Source organism: Euleptes europaea, chromosome 12, assembly GCF_029931775.1.
Source record: "Euleptes europaea isolate rEulEur1 chromosome 12, rEulEur1.hap1, whole genome shotgun sequence".
Classification (NCBI taxonomy): Eukaryota; Metazoa; Chordata; class Lepidosauria; order Squamata; family Sphaerodactylidae; genus Euleptes; species Euleptes europaea.
The window spans coordinates 12,875,057-12,895,674 of NC_079323.1; the positions used below are offsets into that span (position 1 = coordinate 12,875,057).

Below are 20,618 nucleotides of genomic sequence, written 5' to 3' on the forward strand. Positions count from 1 at the left end.
GTGTTGAATCTATGCTATATGGTAATTTATGGACCAAATAGGTATCTAAAGCCATTTGCTGTATGTAGGTTTTATTTTATTGTTTTAATGGGTTATATAGATTTTAATATAAATATGGTTATATACATGGTGTCTTTTATTTCTTAAACAGGTACCCTCAGTATGCAAAATACGTATAAAGTTAAAAATATAATATTCAATAATCTGTTTTTATATAACAAATAAAATAGTAATGTCTGTTTTTATATAAAGTACTGCATAAAAAAACAATATATACAAAAACAACAAAATCTATCTACCTTTATATAGGAGGTAGATAGATGTTGTTTTTATTTGTTTTTTTATCTTATATTTTGGAAATGTATATCCAGTTTTTTCCCCTTTAAATTTTTTGGGGGGCCCCAAGAGAGCGGGGCCCTAAGCTATAGCTTGTTTAGCTGATACGTAAATCCGGTCACCGTTCAAGGTTTGCTCTCAGTGCTTTTGGGAGCGAACAGATGCAGCAACAGTTGCAGGCCAATCCCCTCTTTTACCCCCCCCTCAAAGGTCGGCGCCTGAGTTTTTTATTCCCCTTCCTCTTGCAAGGATGCATGCGCCTGCTAGCCGCCTTGTTCCCTATCTGTCTGCCAGCTTTACGCTTCCCCAGTCATTTACCCTCCTTTTCCTCGCTTCCTTCTTATCCTCACTCCCATTTTTTTGCCCCGTTCTCCACTGGACAGGCTTTTCTCCCTCTCTCATAATACCAGAACGCGGGGTCATCTGCTGAAGCTGGAGGGTGAGAGATTCCAAACAGATAAAAGGGAGTATTTCTTTACACAGCGCATAGTTAAATGGTGGAACTCCCTGCCCCAGGATGTGGGGATGGCTGCCAACTTGGAAGGCTTTAAGAGGGGAGTGGACATGTTCATGGAGGAGCGGGCTATTCATGGCTACTACTAAAAATGGATAGTAGTCTTGATGCATACGTATTTTCTCCAGGATCAGAGGAGCATGCCTATTGTATTGGGTGCTGTGGAACACAGGCAGGATGGTGCTGCTGCAGTGGTCTTGTTTGTGGGCTTCCTTGAGGCATGAGATTGGCCACTGTGTGAACAGATTGCTGGACTTGATGGAGCTTGTTCTGATCCAGCATGGCCTTTCTTATGTTCTCTTTCTTGCCTTTCTTATGTTCTCTTTCTTTCCAGGGCTTCTGTACACCTTTCTTTTCCAGTGCTGCCGTTAGTTATTCCATCCTGATTTCCGCAAGAGCTAAAAATCAGAGTGGTTAAGAGTCTGGGAATCAAATCTGATTCTCCAGATTAGAGCCTGCTGATCTTAACCACTACACCACACAGGCTAAGCAAGTTTAACTGGTGTGTTAGGAAACATCTACCTATATTTTACCTATAATGTGAGCAAGATGAGATCTGGGTCAACTTTTATAGGTACAAAATTAGGCAGAAACTTCCTTTTGCCACAAAGAATCCTGTGTAGGTCAAAAGTATGTGCAATGTTGAGAACACACAAAAATCCTACAATGTGCTTCATCATCTGTACACCCCCCCTTCTACTCCAACAATCCTGAGAATGAAATTGGCATTGTAAGGAATTTGAAATGACAACTATGTGGGGGGAAATCAAGTGGACTTGGGTATAAATGAGAATGGAATTAGATAAAGAGAATGTGGCTATACCATTCGACCTTGAACCTTCCTCTCTTTCAGCATGGTGTAGTGGTTAAGAGCAGTGGACTCTAATCTGGTGAACCGGGTTAGTTTCCCCACTCCTACCTATGAAGCCTGCTGGGTGACCTTGGGCTAGTCACAGTTCTCTCAGAACTCTCAGCCCCACCTACCTCACAAGGTGTCTGTTATGGGGCAGGGAAGGGGATTGTAAACTGGCTTGATTCTTCCACCATGTTGTTAGTCTTTTGAAGTGCCACTGGGATATCTGCTTTGAACAATTTATTCACAGTACTGTACTTGTGCGAACATGTACACGTTTCTAGTGGTATGTTGCATGTAGGAATGTGGACTAGGAAGCCAAGATTGGCTGAAGGGGCTTTGGCTCAATGGTAAACCATCTCCTTTGAATGTGGAAGGTCCCAGGTTCAATCCCCGGTGTCTCCAGTTAAAAGGAGCAGGTAGTGAGTGGCGTGATAGACCCACCTGAGACCCTGGAGAGCTGCTGCCAGTCAGAGGAGACGAGACTGACCTTGAGAGACCAAAGGTCTGACTCAGTATAAGGCAGTCTCGTGTTCTCTGCTGCCTGTCCACACATAGCAAACGTGTGCTAGATGCCACATGAATGGATGAAGTGTCCCTAAAAAGTGCTTTTGCGTTTCTGTCGCCGTAGGTGTCTATGTGAATATTATCAATATGGGCTATAAGAAAACAAATGTACATCCTTTACAGGCAAGTGGACTTTGTGGATTTGCCCTTCCTTAGTATGAATCCTTCTGATGACCCTGGGGGACTCACGGCTACAGGAAAGCAAAATTACATGGCTTGAACAGAAAACAGTCCCCACAAGGATTGTTTGTGGAGGGAAGGCATGTTCAGGCTTGTAGATTTCATCACCTCTAGATGTTGTATGGAAAGAGAGATCGGAGACTTTGGTCACAGTTAAGATAACGGAATTGTACCCCCTGATGCGTGTTTCAGGGAAATTTACAAGAAGGGAAATCTTGTGAAAGGATCCAGTTTATGCCTTGCAGCTTATTCTGTGCTCTGGGCTCTCCTTGAGAGAGAAATCCTTCCCCTGGCTAATTTCCAGTTATTCCACTCCTTGTATCTTTTAACTGTTGAAAGGCTTTTATTAGCTAAAAGGAACCCTCCTTACAGCTGGCTTGAGGCGGGAGTAGAATTTTTCCCTCCCAGGGCACGAACCTAATGGCAACCCCCTCAGCGTGAGCTTTATGGCTAGTAAGGAACAGGAATAGTGACTTCAGCCACCTGCATCCAGAAAGGGCTAGCCCCTGATTTTTGGTTGCCCCAAGCTGTTTTGTTGTGTGATTGGCAGAAGTGTGGTGCAATGGTTAGAGTGTTTCCGGAGGGCAGGGGTGTCCAATCGGTGGTCGCTTTTGGACTTTTGAGGAAGAGGAGCAGGTGCACCACTGCAGAATGGCTGCCACAAAGGAGCAATTATAAAATGTGGGGAGGTTCCAAGCCAAGCACCCTCTTAAGATCAGGGCGGCTTTTCCCCTAATGCATCGCCGCTGCAGATTTAAAGGTGATGTTAGTTAGGCTGACTTTCTCCAACAAGATGGAGGAAAGCCAGGATTGGTCCTTTGTTTTGGGAAGGGGGGAAGAAGAGTGCTAAGAAACAAGTTGGTGGTGGTGAGGATCTCTAGGCTAGGAGCTGGATAACCCAGGTTCGACTCCCCCCTCTTCCATAGGAGCTCACTGGGTGGCCTTGGGCCAGTCCCTCTGTCTTAGCCTATCCTACCTCACAGGGTTGTTGTTGCAAGGATACAGTGGAGGAGGGGACAATGATGTTGTAAGCTGGTTTGGGTTCTCATTGGGGAGAAAAGCAGGATATAAATATCTGAATAAATTAATTAAATTATGAATTTAATTATATTTGTTTAAAAATATTTGTAATTCTGACTTTTTCCAGGTCAAAGTTGGGACCCTTACTTGAAAGCAAGGATTATTTATTCATTTGTACTCCACTTTTCTCCCCACGGGAACCCAAGGCGACTTACATCATTTTGCTCTCCTCCATTATATCCTCACAATAACCTTCTGAGGTAGATTAGGCTGGCCCAAGGTCACCCAACGAACTTTCATGGCGCGAGTGGGGATTTGAACCCAGGTCTCACAGATAATGGTCCGACCCTCTTAACCGCTACGCCACAAGATTGCCAACTTTTTCATTTTATTTGCCCTTCTGTTATTTTAACGTCAGCCTGACATGCAGAATTCTATCAGGGAGAGACTTTTCCCTTCTCTTTTAGGAAATACTTCATGCATTCTGATTGTGTTGCGTGTTACTGGAGGCAGAGGTGCAGGGCAGATTTTAAAAGCTTGCAACCTTGGGGATCCTGGTGCGTGCCTCTCTGATTGTGCACTGCTTCTGATACCAGCAGCTGTTCTGCGCATTCTGAAAGCATCACCCCACCCTCTCTTCAGCCTCGTGAAGGATGCCCTTTCTTGTACAGTCAGCCAAGACTGCTGCATCCAGACCAATCGAACAGCCTGTTATTCCTTGCTATGAATGCTGGGTGATTTTATAATAAAGTCCTAGTAGACAGTGTGTGTGTGCTAAGTGCCGTCAAGTCGCTTCTGACTCATGGCGACCCTATGAATCAATGTCCTATCTTTGACAGCCTTGCTCAGATCTTGCAAATTGAGGGCTGTGGCTTCCTTTATTGAGTCAATCCATCTCTTATTGGGGCTGGGTTGGAGATAATCTCTTTGTGCATGTGAATCTTGACTTGTAGGGATTTCAAGGCAAGAGCTGTTCAGAGGTGGTTTGCCATTGCCTGCCTCTGCGTAGCAACTCTGGACTTCCTTGGTGGTCTCCCATCCAAGTACTAACCAGGGCTGACCCTGCTTAGCTTCTGAGATCGGGCTAGCCTTAGCGAATGGTTAAAATCTAACAAGGTGCGGCTTTCCCTTTTACAGCATTTGCTTGTGGGAGGTACTCCACTTTTTGAATATCTGTCTGACTTGCTGCTGTTAAAGGTATAGAAACTCTGTGGGAGCAGAAGGAAGAGCCTGGTAACTTCTAATAATACTGCTCTTTGCATTTCTTCTCATGTTCCCTTGCACCCTGTTTTCCAGAGCCCAACTCTCCTCCTTTCTCCATCTGGGCTGTATTTTATGCCAGAATTAATGCTGGTATTTAAATTATTTCCATAAAGCTCCTGTTTTATTTTTGTAGCCACAGACTAACACTGCAGTCCTAAGCAGAGTTGGTCCAGTGTAAGGAGTTTTAAAAGCTGGCATCCTTTGGCATTCTGGAGCAATGCTTCGTAGGATTTAATTGTAACCCACTAGAATTAACCAGACTGCTACTACCAGATTTTCAATATCTAGCTCCCCCTGCTGACAGGATGGATGATCTACACCCAGCAGGATGGAACAATATAACACAATCTATCCCCTTACTAAAATATAAACAGGACAAATAATCCTAATTCCATAAAATTGGGGGGGAATGCACTATGCCTGAGTGATAATAATAGTGGTGATTTGGTACAGAGTACAGGAGACAAGGGGCGAAGGGACGTTTTGTGTTCAGAGCAGCACTTTATAATAACCATCACTGTACTCAACCATAAGCCTGGCGGAACATCTCTGTCTTGCAAGCCCTGCGGAACTGAAGCAAGTCAATCAGGGCTCTGGTCTCTTGACACGTAGAGTTCCACCAGGTAGGGGCCACTGCTGAGAAAGCTCTGTCCCTGGTTGTGGACGACTGGATGAGCTTTGGGCCAGGGACCACCAGTCAAGAAGAAGAAGAAGAGTTGGTTTTTATACCCCGCTTTTCTCTATCGTAAGGAGTCTCAAAATGGCTTACAATCGCAATCCCTTCCTCTCCCCACAACAGGCACCTTGTGAGGTAGGTGGGGCTGAGAGAGAACTGTGAAGTGTGAAGTAATCCACTTAAATCGATTTTACTGTAAAAACGATGGAGATCCTTGTATAGTATGGTCCTATGTATTTGCTTTTGTACACTTTATTCTTGATGCCAATAAAGGCTTAAGATTGGGCAAGTCGGAGAAAACTGTGACTGGCCCAAGGTTGGGTGTATGCGATTTACTGCAGGAAAACTATAGAGATGCTAGCTAAAGACTTGTCTTTGTCTTTTTTTGTCGTCATGGAAAAGCAGCAACATTCCTGGATTCTGCCCAGTCAGCTTTCTGCAGCTTTGGCACAAACAAAATGGATGCCGGGAGACCCTTTTTAGTCTCTTGACTATGCAGCACTATTCCATCCTTTGCACACTAGCTCCAGTCGGGGTATCCCAGGGGAGCTTAAGGCTTATTGGGATACCACAACAGAGTGGGGAATCAAACCCGGTTGTCCAGGTTAAAATCCCCCACTCTTAACCACTACACCACGCTGGCTCTCTGCTACTTAACCACTACACCACGCAGAAGCACGCAAGGCTCTCCGAGGGGTATATCAGGAGAGACAATCCAGCAAATACGAGAGCCCCAGACTGTTTAATACAGTATCATTAATTTCTGTAACTCACCCTGCTGCTTGGATTTCCTTGCATTCTTTGTTTTTGGTTTTTTTTTACCCAGCGTGTTAAACCAGCGCGATGAAAGCAAGAGGGAAGGCCTTCCCTGGAGAGGGAGGAACACCTGGACAGGCTGGTTTTTCTGCACCAGTAAGTTTGCAATTTTTTGCAGTATTTTTGTCGTGTTGCTCAAGTTGTCAGTGCTGGCCCCCTTAAAATGGTCGGTGGAGGCCATCCTCAGGGGGCAGGTTTTGGGGTTCCACTAAAGGGAAGCAACTATTCCATTGATCTGCATATTATATTTTTACCCATCATAGAACAGGAGCCCTATTTCCTGTTTTGTTATTGGCTTGCTGATTGACTGGGTAAGATTTGGGTCCAGTAGCACCTTAAAGACCAAACAAGATTTCCAGAGTATAAACTTTCAACAGTCAACGCTCCCTTCTTCAGATAGCTGATTGACTAAATAGTCTGTCGTACTTGTAATTCGCTTTCAGTCCCAGTGAAAAAGCTGGACTACAAATGAAAAAATATATATTTTTAATTGGGATTGTTCTGCCTCAGCTACTGAAATGTGTCAGGTTGTCTCCAGAAGAACTGGACTTTTTATTATTATAATAAAATCTTTGGCTGTAACAGTGCACTTGGTTCTATGCCATTTGCAGAAACTGAACCAGTTTTTCCTTCAAGGAGGTCAGGGTGGTGGATGTGGTCCTCTCAGGCTCCATTTTATCCTCAGATCAACCCTGTGAGTTAGGTTAGGTTGAGAGTCAGTAGTAACTGGCCTAAGGTTACCATTGCGGAATGGTTAATCTTCAACCCACGGCTGGTCAGGACAGGAATATCAATGCTTCCAATGTTTCATCCAAATGTCTCAATTAGTGATTGCTGATGTGCATATTTGTTTTTCTGACATGGGTGTGATCTCGGTGGGGGTTTTTTTTTTGAAAAAGGTCAGAAGCGGCCCAGTATTTCCTTTGAAGCTGGACATCTTCTCAGTCTTCAAATCTTTGTCTTGTAGGGTTTCTCAGGGAATGGTGGCTCCGTTGCTGTGCTGTCTGAAGAAAATGCCACTCAGAGCCCCACTCAGAGCCACACAGAAGACAGGAAAAGTCCTCCTAAATGTAAGAATGTGTGTAACTGGTGCAATAACTACCGTTGAATTACTCTGGTCTTTGGAACGTGATGGAATAATCAGGATGTGAGTGATCAAAGCCTTACACAGCCTGGGCCCAGCTGACCCGGGGTAGCACCTTCTGCCATGTGAACCATTTTGTGTCATCAGCTCTTCTAGGACATCGTTGCTCTAAGTCCTATCTTTTTTTAAAAGTAAAATGTGTCCTACCTTAGAGCAGAGCTTTCCCTGTGGTGGCCCCGGTGTTTTGAAAGGGAAGTGCCACCGCGGAGAAGGCTGTGTGCTCTGCCCTTTTAGGAGAGGCTTCAACTCAGTGCTCAAGCAGCTGCGTTTTGAGCAGAAGATCCCAATTTCATGCCTTGACATCTCCAGTGGAAGAGAAGCAGGTGTTGGAGAAGAAGACTTAGTTTTTACATGCTGACTTTCTCTACCACTTAAGGAAGAATCAAACCAGCTTACAATCACCTTCCCTTCCCCTCCCGTCAACAGACACCCTAAGAAGTAGGTGGGGCCATGAGAGCTTGAAGAGAGCTGTGACTAGCCCAAGGTCACCCAGCTGGCTTCATGTGAAGGAGTGGGGAAACCAACTCAGTTCACCAGATTAGTGTCTGCCACTCATGTGAAGGAGTAGGGGAATCAAACCCAGTTATCCAGATTAGAGTCTGCCACTCTTAACCACTACACTACTCTGGCTGGAAAGTTTCCCTGCATGCAAGGTCATGGAGAGCTGCTGCCGGTCAGTGTAGAGAGAGACCATTTGTGTGAACTCGTTTTTAAGGCAGCTTCATATTTTCAAGCAGTGAATTTTGCCTGGCTTCTTGCCACCAGCGTTCTCATGTTTGCCTTGCTGCTCTCTGGTTTTTCTTGGGTACCACAACACATTTAAAGTTCTAACTTTTTTCTTTTCAAGATGGCTTTTCTGTTGCTGGTTCTGGTTATAAAGTGATGGACCGAGGGGGTAGAATCCGCTGCAATTTCCAGGACATGGGAATGAATACCCGACAGACAATGGCACATGTAAAAAACAATAAAACAGGTATAATGACCCTGGTGGCTTCCAGATTTATTTATTTATTATTTCAACTTGCTACCCCCGCTGTCCCCGGTCGAAACCAGGCTCAGAGCGGCTTACAAAGAATATAAATATCCCATTAAATCAATTAAACCATTAAAACAACATTTAAAATAGGCCTATAAAAAGAGATATACTATATATCTCTAAAGCGTAAAACACAATGCGCCTCTAAAGTGTAAAACAATGCTACAACTAGGCGAGCAGATGAAATAAGTCCCAGATAGATATAGGGAAAGATGTAACAACAGTGGGGGGTCAGGGAGGCCAACATTTATACGTAGGGCGCCATAGCTGGCCTCAACCTCAATTAAAAACCCTTTCCTTATCTGGTGGCGCGACTGCCTCCCATTGCTATTCTAGCAACAGCCAACATCTGCAGTGTTCAGCCCTGTGCTGTTAAAGGGGGCGGGGTCACCATGCCGCACAATGAAACGGTTATTATTTTTAACTGCTGAAACTCTGTGCTCAAGTCTATGAGGGAGTGAGCGCTTTACCTCCAATGAAACAACCATGAGTGAAATTTTATTTGGAAAGCCAAATCATTCAGAAAGGCACAGGGGAAGGGAGTTATGATGCCTGGTAGTGTTTACACAGGCACTGGCCAGTAGGGAGCTGCTTCGTACCGAAAGAGATGAGTTGCTGTTTTAAGGGTGAACCTTGGTCAGTGGGTTGCATCAGGGAGAGAGCGCTCAGGCGTGGCATCTCTCTTCGCCTTGAAGTGTTACCCAGGCAGACCTGAAATAAAATGGCATATGATGGTGGTAATGACCAATGAATTTATTGAATGAATGAATGAATAAATAAATTTAAAGAACTACTAGGTAATAATATTTAGGAAGTATTCATAAAACTTTGCACACCTTGGGGTCTCCCACACAGCTTCCCTATTGCTGATGTGGCTGCGGATTCATCACAACAGCAATAGGTCTTTCACGTGATGGGTCTTCCTGCTTTTTCCCTGCCGCAATCCCTTGCAGCGGTCATGCTCCCCCCCCCATACACCTTTTGGGGGGAATTTCCAGTTTTTTAAAAAATCGGTAACATATTGCTATATTGTCACGTCAATTACAGTTTTTTTTTTTTAAATCACAAACAAAACCCCCTGATGGCATGGAGGGAGGGGAATGACCACTAGAATTGTGGACCTTTCCGCATTCTCAGTCTCTTCGCTTGTAAGTTCCTGTTTCTTGGGGGGGGGGGGCTCAGACCACCAAATAACTTTGTGGCCGTGAGAAGTTTTGAACCAGTAGCTTCCAGGATCTACTCTGTATGCTTTATTCTACTGCCATGATTCTCAACTTGTCCCTTTCAGGATTGGGGAAAAGAGGAGGAAGAGGCGATTGGCAACAAGCTAAAAATCTGAGAGAGAGAGCTGGAGCAAGCCTTATTAAGCCTTCATAGCTAAGTGCTGTGCTAAATACAGAGCTACAGAAGTTGCAAGCTTTTAGGAAAGGCACAATGGTACAACAAATGCTTCATATGCAGAAGGTCTCAGTTCTCTCTGTCTCTTGTCTAGACTGCAGAGTTAGCGAGCCGATGCCTGTGTAACACTCGAAGATGGGGAAACAGTCATTTGGCCTCTGTAGGGCAGTTCTACAGCACAGCACTACGGCAGCTGTATGAGGAACTATGTTGGCACGAGAGGAGTGATGTACCTCCGAACTACTCCCTTGGGAAGCGTTGCTGTTCACCCTAGGTGAAGGGCACATTGCAAACAGCTTGTGCAACGTCGTTTAAAATAATTCTATCTGTTACAGGATCCAGCGGCATTCCCATCAAAATCGTAACGAACCTGTTTGGTTTATGGTTGCCCGAGAACTGGCACCTGTATCAATATCATGTTGAATTTAGCCCAGAGCTGGAATCCAGACGTTTGAGGCTGGCGCTACTGTATAGCCATGCCCAATTTCAACTGAAAGCCAAAGTGTTTGATGGAGCGACACTGTTTCTTATGGATAAATTAGAAAACCATGTAAGTCTCTTTGTTACTCAGAATTCTAAAAAGTACAATTTATTTTTTGCTCTTGAAATTTCACCAAAAGTCGGGGGGAATAGTGGGGGCAGAGAGGAAAAGGAAGGGCTCCTTCCCACCTATATTCTTTGAGCTCTTAACCCCCTTCCCCTCCTGTGCAAACCCTCTATCCCCCAAGAGCTTTGCCTAGATCAGTGCTCTGGTCTGTGCTAGACCCACCAGCCAGCTGGTTTCATCTCCCATTGGGGTTCAATAAATAAATGCAAATGCACCTTCGTCCTCTACACCCGCAGCTAATTTCTGAAGTCCTGCTTCTTTATCAAGCTCTAGTGCACCACTGCTAATGTGTGACTCAAAAGAGAATATTGAGAACAGACTGCTATTATTTGCTTTAAACGTCTGTATCCCAATCTCCTCAACCAATAGTGCTATGGACCCGTGCTATGTATTTCTGATACCAAGCATTTTCATAACCCACCCACCGCTTTTAATAATGACCCCATCGTTGGTCTCTGCAGCCTTTGGGGAAGAGCTGGGGTTGCTGCACCCTCCAAGGATGCCTTTTCTTCCTGGCTGGGTCTTCTTCTGCACCTCAGACCAGCCAGGGGGAGCAGTCGGTCGCCTTCGCCCTGCTTCTTCCCTCTTGCTGCTTCCAGGCCTCGCCCATACACGTTTGGGACCTGACTCTTCCTCCCTGGCGCCTTCTCAAGAGCCCCTCCTTAAAAGACCTTTGTGAGGGGAGGGCAACCCTGCACTCTTCCAATCCCCACCCCCACGAGGCACAGTCCTTTTGACTGTCAGGATTCCCAGCCACTGAAGCGCTGGCTGGACACTTGCCCAGCTGTCCCCTCTCGAGGATGGCTGAATCCCAGGAGAGTAGGGTCGCTTTGATCGTGCTCCTCCCAGCTTCCCAGCATGCCCTGCTTTCCCCACTCACATCACCCTGCTCCAGCCTCTCTACAGGCTACAAGGCACTGTCGTCTGCTTCCTTCCACTCCGGGCCGCTCTTCCTCCCTGGAGAGCCAGCGTGGTGTAGAGGTTAAGAGCAGTGGACTCTGGAGAACCGGGTTTGATTCCCCACTCCTCTACATGAGCGGTGGACTCTAATCTGGTGAACTGGGCTTGATTCCCCACTCCTCCACGTGAAGACTTCTGGATGACCTTGGACTAGTCACAGTTCTCTCAGAACTTTCTCAGCCCCACCTACCTCACAGGGTGCCCATTGTGGGGAGAGGAAGGGAACGTGATTGTAAGCTGCTTCGAGACTCCTTATGGTAGAGGAAAGCAGGGTACAAAAACCAACTCTTCTGCCAACTGAGCCTCTGCTGCCGCTGCCCTCCTTGCCAGGCCCATCACCTTCCTGCCTGCTCCCTCCCACCCCCCACCCCAAGCTGCAGGTTCCTGTGCTGCATTTCCACATGGCTCCGGGCTCATCCTCCCTTTCGCCACCCTCCCTAACGCTGTGGGCTGCTGAGCTCTGTCCTGCCAGGGTTCTTGCCTGGGAAGCCACAGGCCACCAGTATTGGTAGTTTGCTGGGAGGTTGTCGCAGACATTACTTTTGCTTTCTTAATGTTCTGCTGCAATCCTGCTTTGTCCCTTTCTGCTTTAACCTTCAGCAGTAGCCATTTAAAGCCTTTAAATTCTGCCAGTAATGGGGTGTCATCTGAATATCTTTTCTTTATTATGTCCTGTTCAATTAATGTATTTCCATGTTGATCTTTCAGCATGCCTGACCGTGCTTTAAATTTCCCTTTGATTTCTTGCATCTTGTGGAACAGATCTCTTGCTCTTCCTTTTTTGTTCTTCTATTTCTTTACACTGGTTATTATAATAATTCTCTTTGTCTCTACATACGAGTCGCTGGAACGCTGCATTTAGACTTTTGACGCTGTGTCTATCACTTTTGCTTCTCATCTATCTTTAGCCATTTTAAGAGTTTCCTCAGTCATCCATCGAGGCTTTTCATTTCTTTTGGCTACAGGAATAATCTTTGTGCTTTCTCTCTTAATAATATCTCTGGTTTCAACCCATAGCTCTTCTGGTTCATGTTCACTTGAACTTAGTAATGCAAATCTATTCTTTACATGGTCTTTAAACTCTTCAGGAATGTTGCTTAGTTTGTACTTTGGCACTATGAATGTTTTGGTGTTTTTCTTCAACTGTATTCTAAGTTTCTATTCTAATTTTCGATATTACCCATTTATGTCCTGTACCACAATCAGCTCCTGTACTCCCAGCTTCTCAGTCCTTGTTTAGCTTCTCCAGGTCTTGCTTCAAGGCATTTGCAGGTCAAAACATAAGGGGAATTTAAAGTGATGGACAAGCGCTGGTTTGAGTTGCTCATACCTGCAGTTGTGAAACAAATCTTCGGTCATTGCCTTCTAAGAACTCATTGTCCCATTTGTTTCTGGCACAGACTTGTTATAAGCAAGCGGGAAGTTTTGTATGTTTTAGAAGACAAGATTGTGCCGAGAGGCATAGGTCTCTGGATTAGTTCATTTTCAGGCCTGCCAATTCAAATTCTTCAGTTTGTGGGTGGATTATTGCTCGTATTTTTAGAAACAACAGGAGCGCTTTCTGGAATCAGGAAGTCTCTGTGAGGAAAAGTTAAATAGGAGTCCATTAACAACTCAAAGAATAGCAACATTTATCTCAGCTTAAGTTTTCATGAGTGAGGATTGCCAGTTCCTGTATGAGCCTGCCCCTCAATTGAGGTAATCTGTTGAGCCCTTGTATTCCTCTGCTTTCCGGTGAGTGGCTACCACAGACCAAATCCTCCTCTCTGGTGATTCTTCCTCATTGGCAGATTCAGCCATTTCTGTTACTGTGCCATTCAATTGTACTGGTCTGAACATTGTTCTTACTGGTTTTATAGTTTGGGTTTGATAGGGGGAGTGGAATGATAGTTTATTGTTGGAGTTTTTTAAATTGTTGGATTATATACTGGTTGTATTACTTCAAGAGACTGATGGCTGAGGGGTACACATAAATGAATAAATAAAACAGTAAACTATTTATTGGGTTTGGGTTTTTTTTAAGGTCACAGAATTGTCTTGTGAAACCCGAAGAGGAGAGACGGTCAAGATCACCATTAGACTGATCCATCAGCTGCCTTCCAGCTCTCCGACATGCATCCAGTTTTTAAACATCATCTTTAAGAAGTAAGCCTTTTTTTTTTTTTTACTGAGATCCTGCTTAAGGGAAGCCCTGTAAGTCTATAAACCACATAAAAAAGCTCCTCAAAATCAGTAGGTCACAGTAAAAGCAGAACATGCTTCGAATATATTTCTGTTGCTCAAACAACAATTTGCACATGGGGAAAATGCCTTAAACAATTTATCCCATTTCCCAGATTTTGGTTGCAGTTTCCTCATTATATGGGAGATGAGACAGCCTGTGTGCGTTAAGTGCCGTCAAGTCGCCTCCGACTCATGGTGACCCTATGAATCAAAGTCCTCCAAAATGTCCTATCTTTGACAGCCTTGCTCAGATCCTGCAAATTGAGGGTTGTGGCTTCCTTTATTGAGTCAATCCATCTCTTGTTGGCCTTCAGTGCTATATTTTTAAAAACTAGCCTTCAATAAAAATTGCTTGGTGTACCTAAAAATGTATGTTAATATTTAGTTCAAATGGCCCGTTAGCTGTGGGAAATATATTTGGTGTAAATTGAACTACTTTTGGAAATGAGACTACCGCTACTAAGCCCCCCCCCCCCCCCCGTTGCTTGGTGTACCTAAAAATGTATGTTAATATTTAGGCTTTTGAAAAAGTTGTCTATGCACCAAATTGGACGAAACTTCTACAGTCCTTCGGATCCGATAGAGATACCACAGCACAAGTAAGTTGGTCCCCTCTGCATTGCAGTTTTATGATCGTGTATTTTATTCGCTGATATTAGTGCGTCATTTTATTTGGTTTTTTTTTTGGCAATAATTAATTTGGTGATGGTGAAAAGGGCCATCAAGTCACAACGGACTTATGGTGACCCTGTAGGATTTTCAAGGCAGCAGTCTTTGGAAGTGGTTTGCCATTGCCTGCCTCCGCGTGGGCTGAGAGAGTTCGGAGAGAACTGTGACTGGCCCAAGGTCACCCAGCAGGCTTCATGTGGAGGAGTGGGGAATCGAACCCAGATCTCCAGATTAGAGTCCGCCACCTTTAACCATTACACCACGCTGGTTCTCCTTCCTAATTTGGCGCCTGTCAGTTGTTCATAGTCTGGATTAGGGTAAAGGATTTTCTCCCACACCATGATAGTCTGTGCAGAACCTAGCAATAAAAGTCATTTGTTAAACCCATCCTTTTGTTCTTTTTTTTTTTTAACCCTCCTCCTTTCAGATTGACCCTTTGGCCAGGTTTTGCAATATCTGTTGGGCAGTTTGAGAACAAAGTGATGCTCTGTGCAGACGTGAGCCATAAGGTCCTACGCAACGAGAATGTTCTGGAGTTCATGACCAGCCTGTATAACAGGGTGGATCTGGCCCGGTTTGCAGAGAGTTGTGAAAAGGAGCTGTTGGGACTCATTGTTCTTACCAGGTAAAGGGGGGGGGGATATTATGGCGGTGTTGTGGATGCGTGAGACGATGAAGCATGAAATCACACAATGCATAGTTAAATTGTGGAACTCCCTGCCCTAGGATGTGGTGATGGCTGCCAACTTGGAAGGCTTTAAGAGGGGAGTGGACATGTTCATGGAGGAGAGGGCTATTCATGGCTACTAGTCAAAATGGATACTAGTCATGATGCATACCTATTCTCTCCAGGATCATAGGAGCACGCCTATTACATTAGGTGCTGTGAAGCACAGGCAGGATGGTGCTGCTGCAGTTGTCTTGTTGGTGGGCTTCCTAGAAGCACCTGGCTGGCCACTGTGTGAACAGACTGCTGAACTTGATGGACCTTGGTATAATCCAGCATTGCCTTTCTTATGTTCTTATGAATTGCAAACCTGTTTGTGCTGTTGTGTGATCTTGTTTTAATTTTTTAATTTAAAATGTTCATATCCCGGGAGGGTATTTAGTACAGTGAGGGGAAAAAGTATTTGATCCCCTGCTAAATTTGCCCGTTTGCCCTCTGACGAAGAAATAACCAGTCCATAATTTTAATGGTAGGTTTATTGTAGCTGTGAGAGACAGAATAACAACAGGAAAACCCCCAGAAACCCAGAAGACAAAAGTCAGAGATTGATGTGCATTATAATGAGTGAAATAAGTATTTGATCCGCTATCAACCAGCCAGGTTAGGGTTAGGGTTATGGTTCTGCTGTCGACAGAAGCAATCAGTCCATCAGATTCCAAACTAGCCACCATGACAAAGACCAAAGAGCTGTCCAAGGATGTCAGGGACAAGATTGTAGACCAGCACAGGGCTGGACTGGGCTACAAGACTATTGCCAAGCAGCTTGGTGAGAAGGTGACAACCCTAACCCTAACTGTCAACCTCACTCGGTCTGGGGCAGGGGTCTCAAAACTGCGGCTCCAGAGCCGCATGCGGCTCTTTGGCTCGTTGAGTGCGGCTCTCCGAACTTGGTTTGGAGCCCCTGCTCTTGCCCCCGCTCACACCGGCAGCCGGGCTGCGGAGCCGGCGCGCCTGAGAGAGAGAGCGGGTGAGCGGGCGCGCTGTCTTCCCCCCCACACACCGTGGAGAATGGCCGGGTCCCCCTTTCCCTTTCCCTCAATAGTTGGGAGGCTAAAGCCTCCCCTCTAGCCGCGCGATTGCTGGGCGGGCGGCTCAGCGGTTCCTGGCCCCCCCCGCCTATCAGCTGTTGGGCGGGGCGGGCTTCCTTTGGTAGACCTGGCCTCCGGATGAGTCCCATTGGGAGCCCATGTCTACCCACTGGCTTTCTTGGCAGTAGACCTGGACTCCGAGGAGGAGAAAAAGTCCCCCTTCAGAAGCCAGGTCTACCAATTGGCTTCTATGGGCCTCCGGAGGCCAGGTCTACTGCCAAGAAAGCCAATGGGTAGACCTGGCCTCCCAATGGGACTCAGCCGGAGGCCAGGTCTACCAATGGGCATTTATGGCGGTAGACCAGGCCTCCACTCCGGACGGGGAGGGGGAAATGGCAGGGACTTACAATTAAATTTTTATCAATAAATAAGATCACTATTAAGTATGATATCAAGTTTTATTCAGTGTACCTATAGTTAAATTAAGACTTCAATTAAAGTTTATTAAGTTAATAAACAGTGTACCTACCTATATAGTTTAAGTTTAAGAAATTTGGCTCTCAAAAGAAATCTCAATCGTTGTACTGTTGATATTTGGCTCTTTTGACTAATGAGTTTGCCGACCCCTGATCTGGGGCTCCATGCAAGATCTCATCTCGTGGAGTTGCAATGATCATGAGAACGGTGATGAAGCAGCCCAGAACTACACGGGGGAAACTTGTCAATGATCTCAGGGCAGCTGGGACCATAGTCACCATGAAAACATTTGGTAACACACTACGCTGTGAAGGACTGAGATCTTGCAGAGCCTGCAAGGTCCCCTTGCTCAAGACAGCACATGTACAGGCCCGTCTGCAGTTTGCCAATGCACATCTGAATGACCCAGAGGAGAACTGGGTGAAAGTGTTGTGGTCAGATGAGACCAAAATCGAGCTCTTTGGCATCAACTCAACTCACCGTGTTTGGAGGAGGAGGAATGCTGCCTACGACCCCAAGAACACCATCCCCACCGTCAAGCATGGAGGGAGACATATTATGCTTTGGGGGTGTTTTTCTGCTAAGGGGACAGGACACCTTCACCGCATCGAAAGGACGATGGACGGGACCATGTATCGTCAAATCTTGGGTGAGCACCTCCTTCCCTCAGCCAGGGCATTGAAAACGGGTCGAGGATGGGTATTCCAGGAACTTCCGCTAGGGTGCTGAACTGAGTGCCATGTCTCTTGAGGGCTCTCAAGAGAACCAAGATTCGTTCAAATCTGGGGTGTAATCCTGCATCCCTACCTGATCCTAAACAGTGGATTGGGAAACAGGACTTCTCCTGCTGCCCACGAAGTACGGTTTGACCCCCAGTTTTGCCGAGAGAGCCATCATGCGACTCTTGGAATCCTGGAGGAGGTCCCGTCTGGTTTGAGGAGGAACCATTGCCGTGAACATTTTCTTTGGAATTTAGGCTCAGCTCTCCCCTATCTATTACCATCTAAGCAACGATGTTTAAGCAAGAATACCTGCTCTTCTAAAATCTGAGTAAGTAACAAGAACTCTTTTGTTTTATCTGGAATTGGAAGCTTTGAAGGAGTGGAAAAAATGTCTATAGAATCCGAATCCTCCCATCTGAGATTTGGTTGACTCTTTGACATTTAAAAACATTCGACAAGCCGACAGGATCTTAATCAAATTGATTGATGGATAGACACAACAATCGGGATTATTTGAATGACGGTATAGCCACCAGTCAGAACTCCTGAAGTGCAAGGAGGAGGGACGAGCAGATTCCCCCCTATTTCCGGGAGGAGGCTTTTCTGAGTAAACAAATTCCTTTGCCATGTCTTACCAGGAAGCATCAGCTATCGTCTGCCATCATGAGAACACTACGGGATTTGAGACCGGATGTGTGGCATTGTGTTACTGGCAAATACTTCCCCAGTTCCTAGGCAAAAGGAAGGAGGCAGACGTGCAACTTTTTACTCTACCCCCCGCAACATCATTCTACAGCTTAACATATTCCTGTGTGGATTTTACAAATTAAACTTCAATTAACCACCAGAAGTGGCAACCATGGAAAATGAGATTAAATACATGGATCGTCTCTTCTCTCTGACAAACAACACCTATGAACTTGCTGTTCGGAAATTGGATGAAATTCTGGGAGATCTTAAGGACATTAAAGTCCGGATTATGACAGTGAGATCTGAGATGAGAGAAGGAAGCTCCCCAAATGATAAACCATTAAATGAAGAATTAAATACTGCAAAGAAGATGGAGAGCTACGAAGGATTTCCAAAGGATATATATCTGCAAGAAGAAACTGAATCAACCTGACTGACAACCATGGAGATGAATGTAAGCGACTTGGATTTTAGGTTGTATGTATTACCTGATGAACTTTTCAAAGTTAACTGGGAGAACTTAAAAGGGCAAATAGCTGGAAATACCGGGATTTTTCTCTTCGCCTTGGGGATGGAAGAAAATTTGCTGCAGATTCACTATCTTACATCAATTTTCACAGAGGGAACTATATTAAGAACTTCCATGGATACCCTTCAACATTTGAAGCTTCTGGGAAAGAGAGGAAGATGTTGGAAATTTAAGATAAAGAGACTGGGTCAAAGGGCTTAGTTTTTTGGGGGGGATTTAACTAAAAAGGTCTGATTAAACGATTTGGCTTTGATAAAAACAGAATAATTAATGACATTAATATAATTGACAGTCATTAGATATCTGGGAGAAACTGAGAAATTAGGATATTCATTTCTAAAGGAGGTTAAAAATGTTACATTTTATCTAATCTATTTTTATTTCTATTTTTATATATCTGTTCTTTTTTCCTTTCTGTTTTTTATTTTGTTTTTCTTTTCTCTTTATTTTAAAATAGGTAAATGAAAAAGTAAATGTTTATAAATGTTTTAATAATATTAGGATTAGAATCTTAAACAAAGGAGAGCAAATAAATGATAAGATTGAGGGAGGTGTAGGTGAAGTTTTTATATTTTATTTTTTATTATCTATATATGGATGTATTTTCAACAATTATTAATTAGAATCTATATTTTGATGTTTAATTATATTGATTGTTGAATACTCTGTTTGATTACTACAGAAAAATAACAAACAATTTAATAAAAAAAAAGAAAAGAGGATGGGTATTCCAGCATGACAATGACCCAAAACACATGGCCAAGGCAACAAAGGAGTGGCTCAAGAAGAAGAGCATTAAGGTCCTGGAGTGGCCTAGCCAGTCTCCAGACCTTAATCCCATCGAAAATCTGTGGAGGGAGCTGAAGGTTAGAGTAGCTAAACATCAGCCTCGAAATCTTACTGATTTAGAGAGGATCTGCAAAGAGGAGTGGGACAAAATACCTCCTGAGATGTGTGCAAACCTGGTGGCCACCTACAAGAAACGTCTGACCTCTGTAATTGCCAACAAGGGTTTTGCCACCAAGTACTAAGTCATCTTTTGCAAAGGGATCAAATACTTATTTCACTCATTATAATGCACCTCAATCTCTGACTTTTGTCTTCTGGGTTTCTGGGGTTTTTCCTGTTGTTATTCTGTCTCTCACAGCTACAATAAACCTACCATTAAAATTATGGACTGGTCATTTCTTTGTCAGAGGGCAAACGGGCAAATTCAGCAGGGGATCAAATACTTTTTCCCCTCACTGTATCTTGCATGGGTTTGTGCGGCGCCCGAGAGATACTGCAGAAGGGAGTACACCAGTTCCACGTGCACGTTTTTTAGTGTGCCAGTTGTGACAGATCATTGGAAGAGGAGAGAGACAAGTCCACTGTATCCACCTGGGCCTCTCATAGATCCAGGAGTGTATTTAGCCTTTTTTATAAGTTTCTTTCCCCCCCGCCCTCCAGATACAATAACAAAACTTATCGGGTTGATGATATTGAGTGGTCTGTGAAGCCTACAGATACATTCAAGAAACGTGACGGCACTGAAATCTCTTATGAAGATTATTACAAGCAGGTAAAGAAGATGCCGGGTGCTGAGGAAATATTATTCTTTATTGTTCAGCTCAAAATTGTTTCATAAGAAAATGGGGAATCGATCTCAATTCAAAAATATCAGAAGAAAATGTTTTATCTCCCTCCCATTTAACAGGGATTAAGGTCAACATGTCCATATGCCCGATACCCGACATGAGCTGCTTCCATCCACCCACAGTGGGTGCAAAAACCTGCTTCCATCACAGCAGCTACGTTGAGTCTCATGGGGGCATTCAGGAACAGGGTCCACATGCTTAGGGTTACCAGCCTCATGTTGGGACCTGGAGTTCTCCCAGAATTCCAGGTGATCTCCAGACTGCAGCAGATTGAGAGGGCAGTGTGCCATGAAGTCTAGGAGGATAGAAGTCCTAGAGTGGCATCACATCCCCTCTGAGCTCACTCCCCTCCTCAAGCTCTGCCCTCCCCAGGCATCACCCCCCCATACACTCCCAAGCTGAAGTTGACAACCCACACGTTCACCTCTCAAACTGCTTGCTGTCGGTCGTCCTCTCCTTTCCCCCATCACTCCTCAGCAAAAGTGGACACGCAGTAGCAATCGCACTGTGGCCCTTAGAGCCAGCCAACCCGCCCCTTCCCTTCAC

General features: G+C 44.8%; 1 protein-coding gene across 1 annotated transcript in view; it reads left to right on the plus strand.

Annotated features, from left to right (window-relative positions):
• The first annotated feature begins 6,252 nt into the window (after positions 1–6,252).
• Positions 6,253–20,618, plus strand: part of PIWIL4 (piwi like RNA-mediated gene silencing 4) — a 35,813-nt gene continuing 21,447 nt past the window's right edge. Inside the window, exons 1-8 of the mRNA XM_056858860.1 lie at positions 6,253–6,321; positions 7,193–7,295; positions 8,217–8,342; positions 10,139–10,353; positions 13,394–13,515; positions 14,112–14,192; positions 14,690–14,887; positions 19,885–19,996. Of these exons, the coding sequence (XP_056714838.1) occupies positions 6,253–6,321; positions 7,193–7,295; positions 8,217–8,342; positions 10,139–10,353; positions 13,394–13,515; positions 14,112–14,192; positions 14,690–14,887; positions 19,885–19,996 (1,026 nt within the window). The remainder of the gene's footprint in view (positions 6,322–7,192; positions 7,296–8,216; positions 8,343–10,138; positions 10,354–13,393; positions 13,516–14,111; positions 14,193–14,689; positions 14,888–19,884; positions 19,997–20,618) is intronic.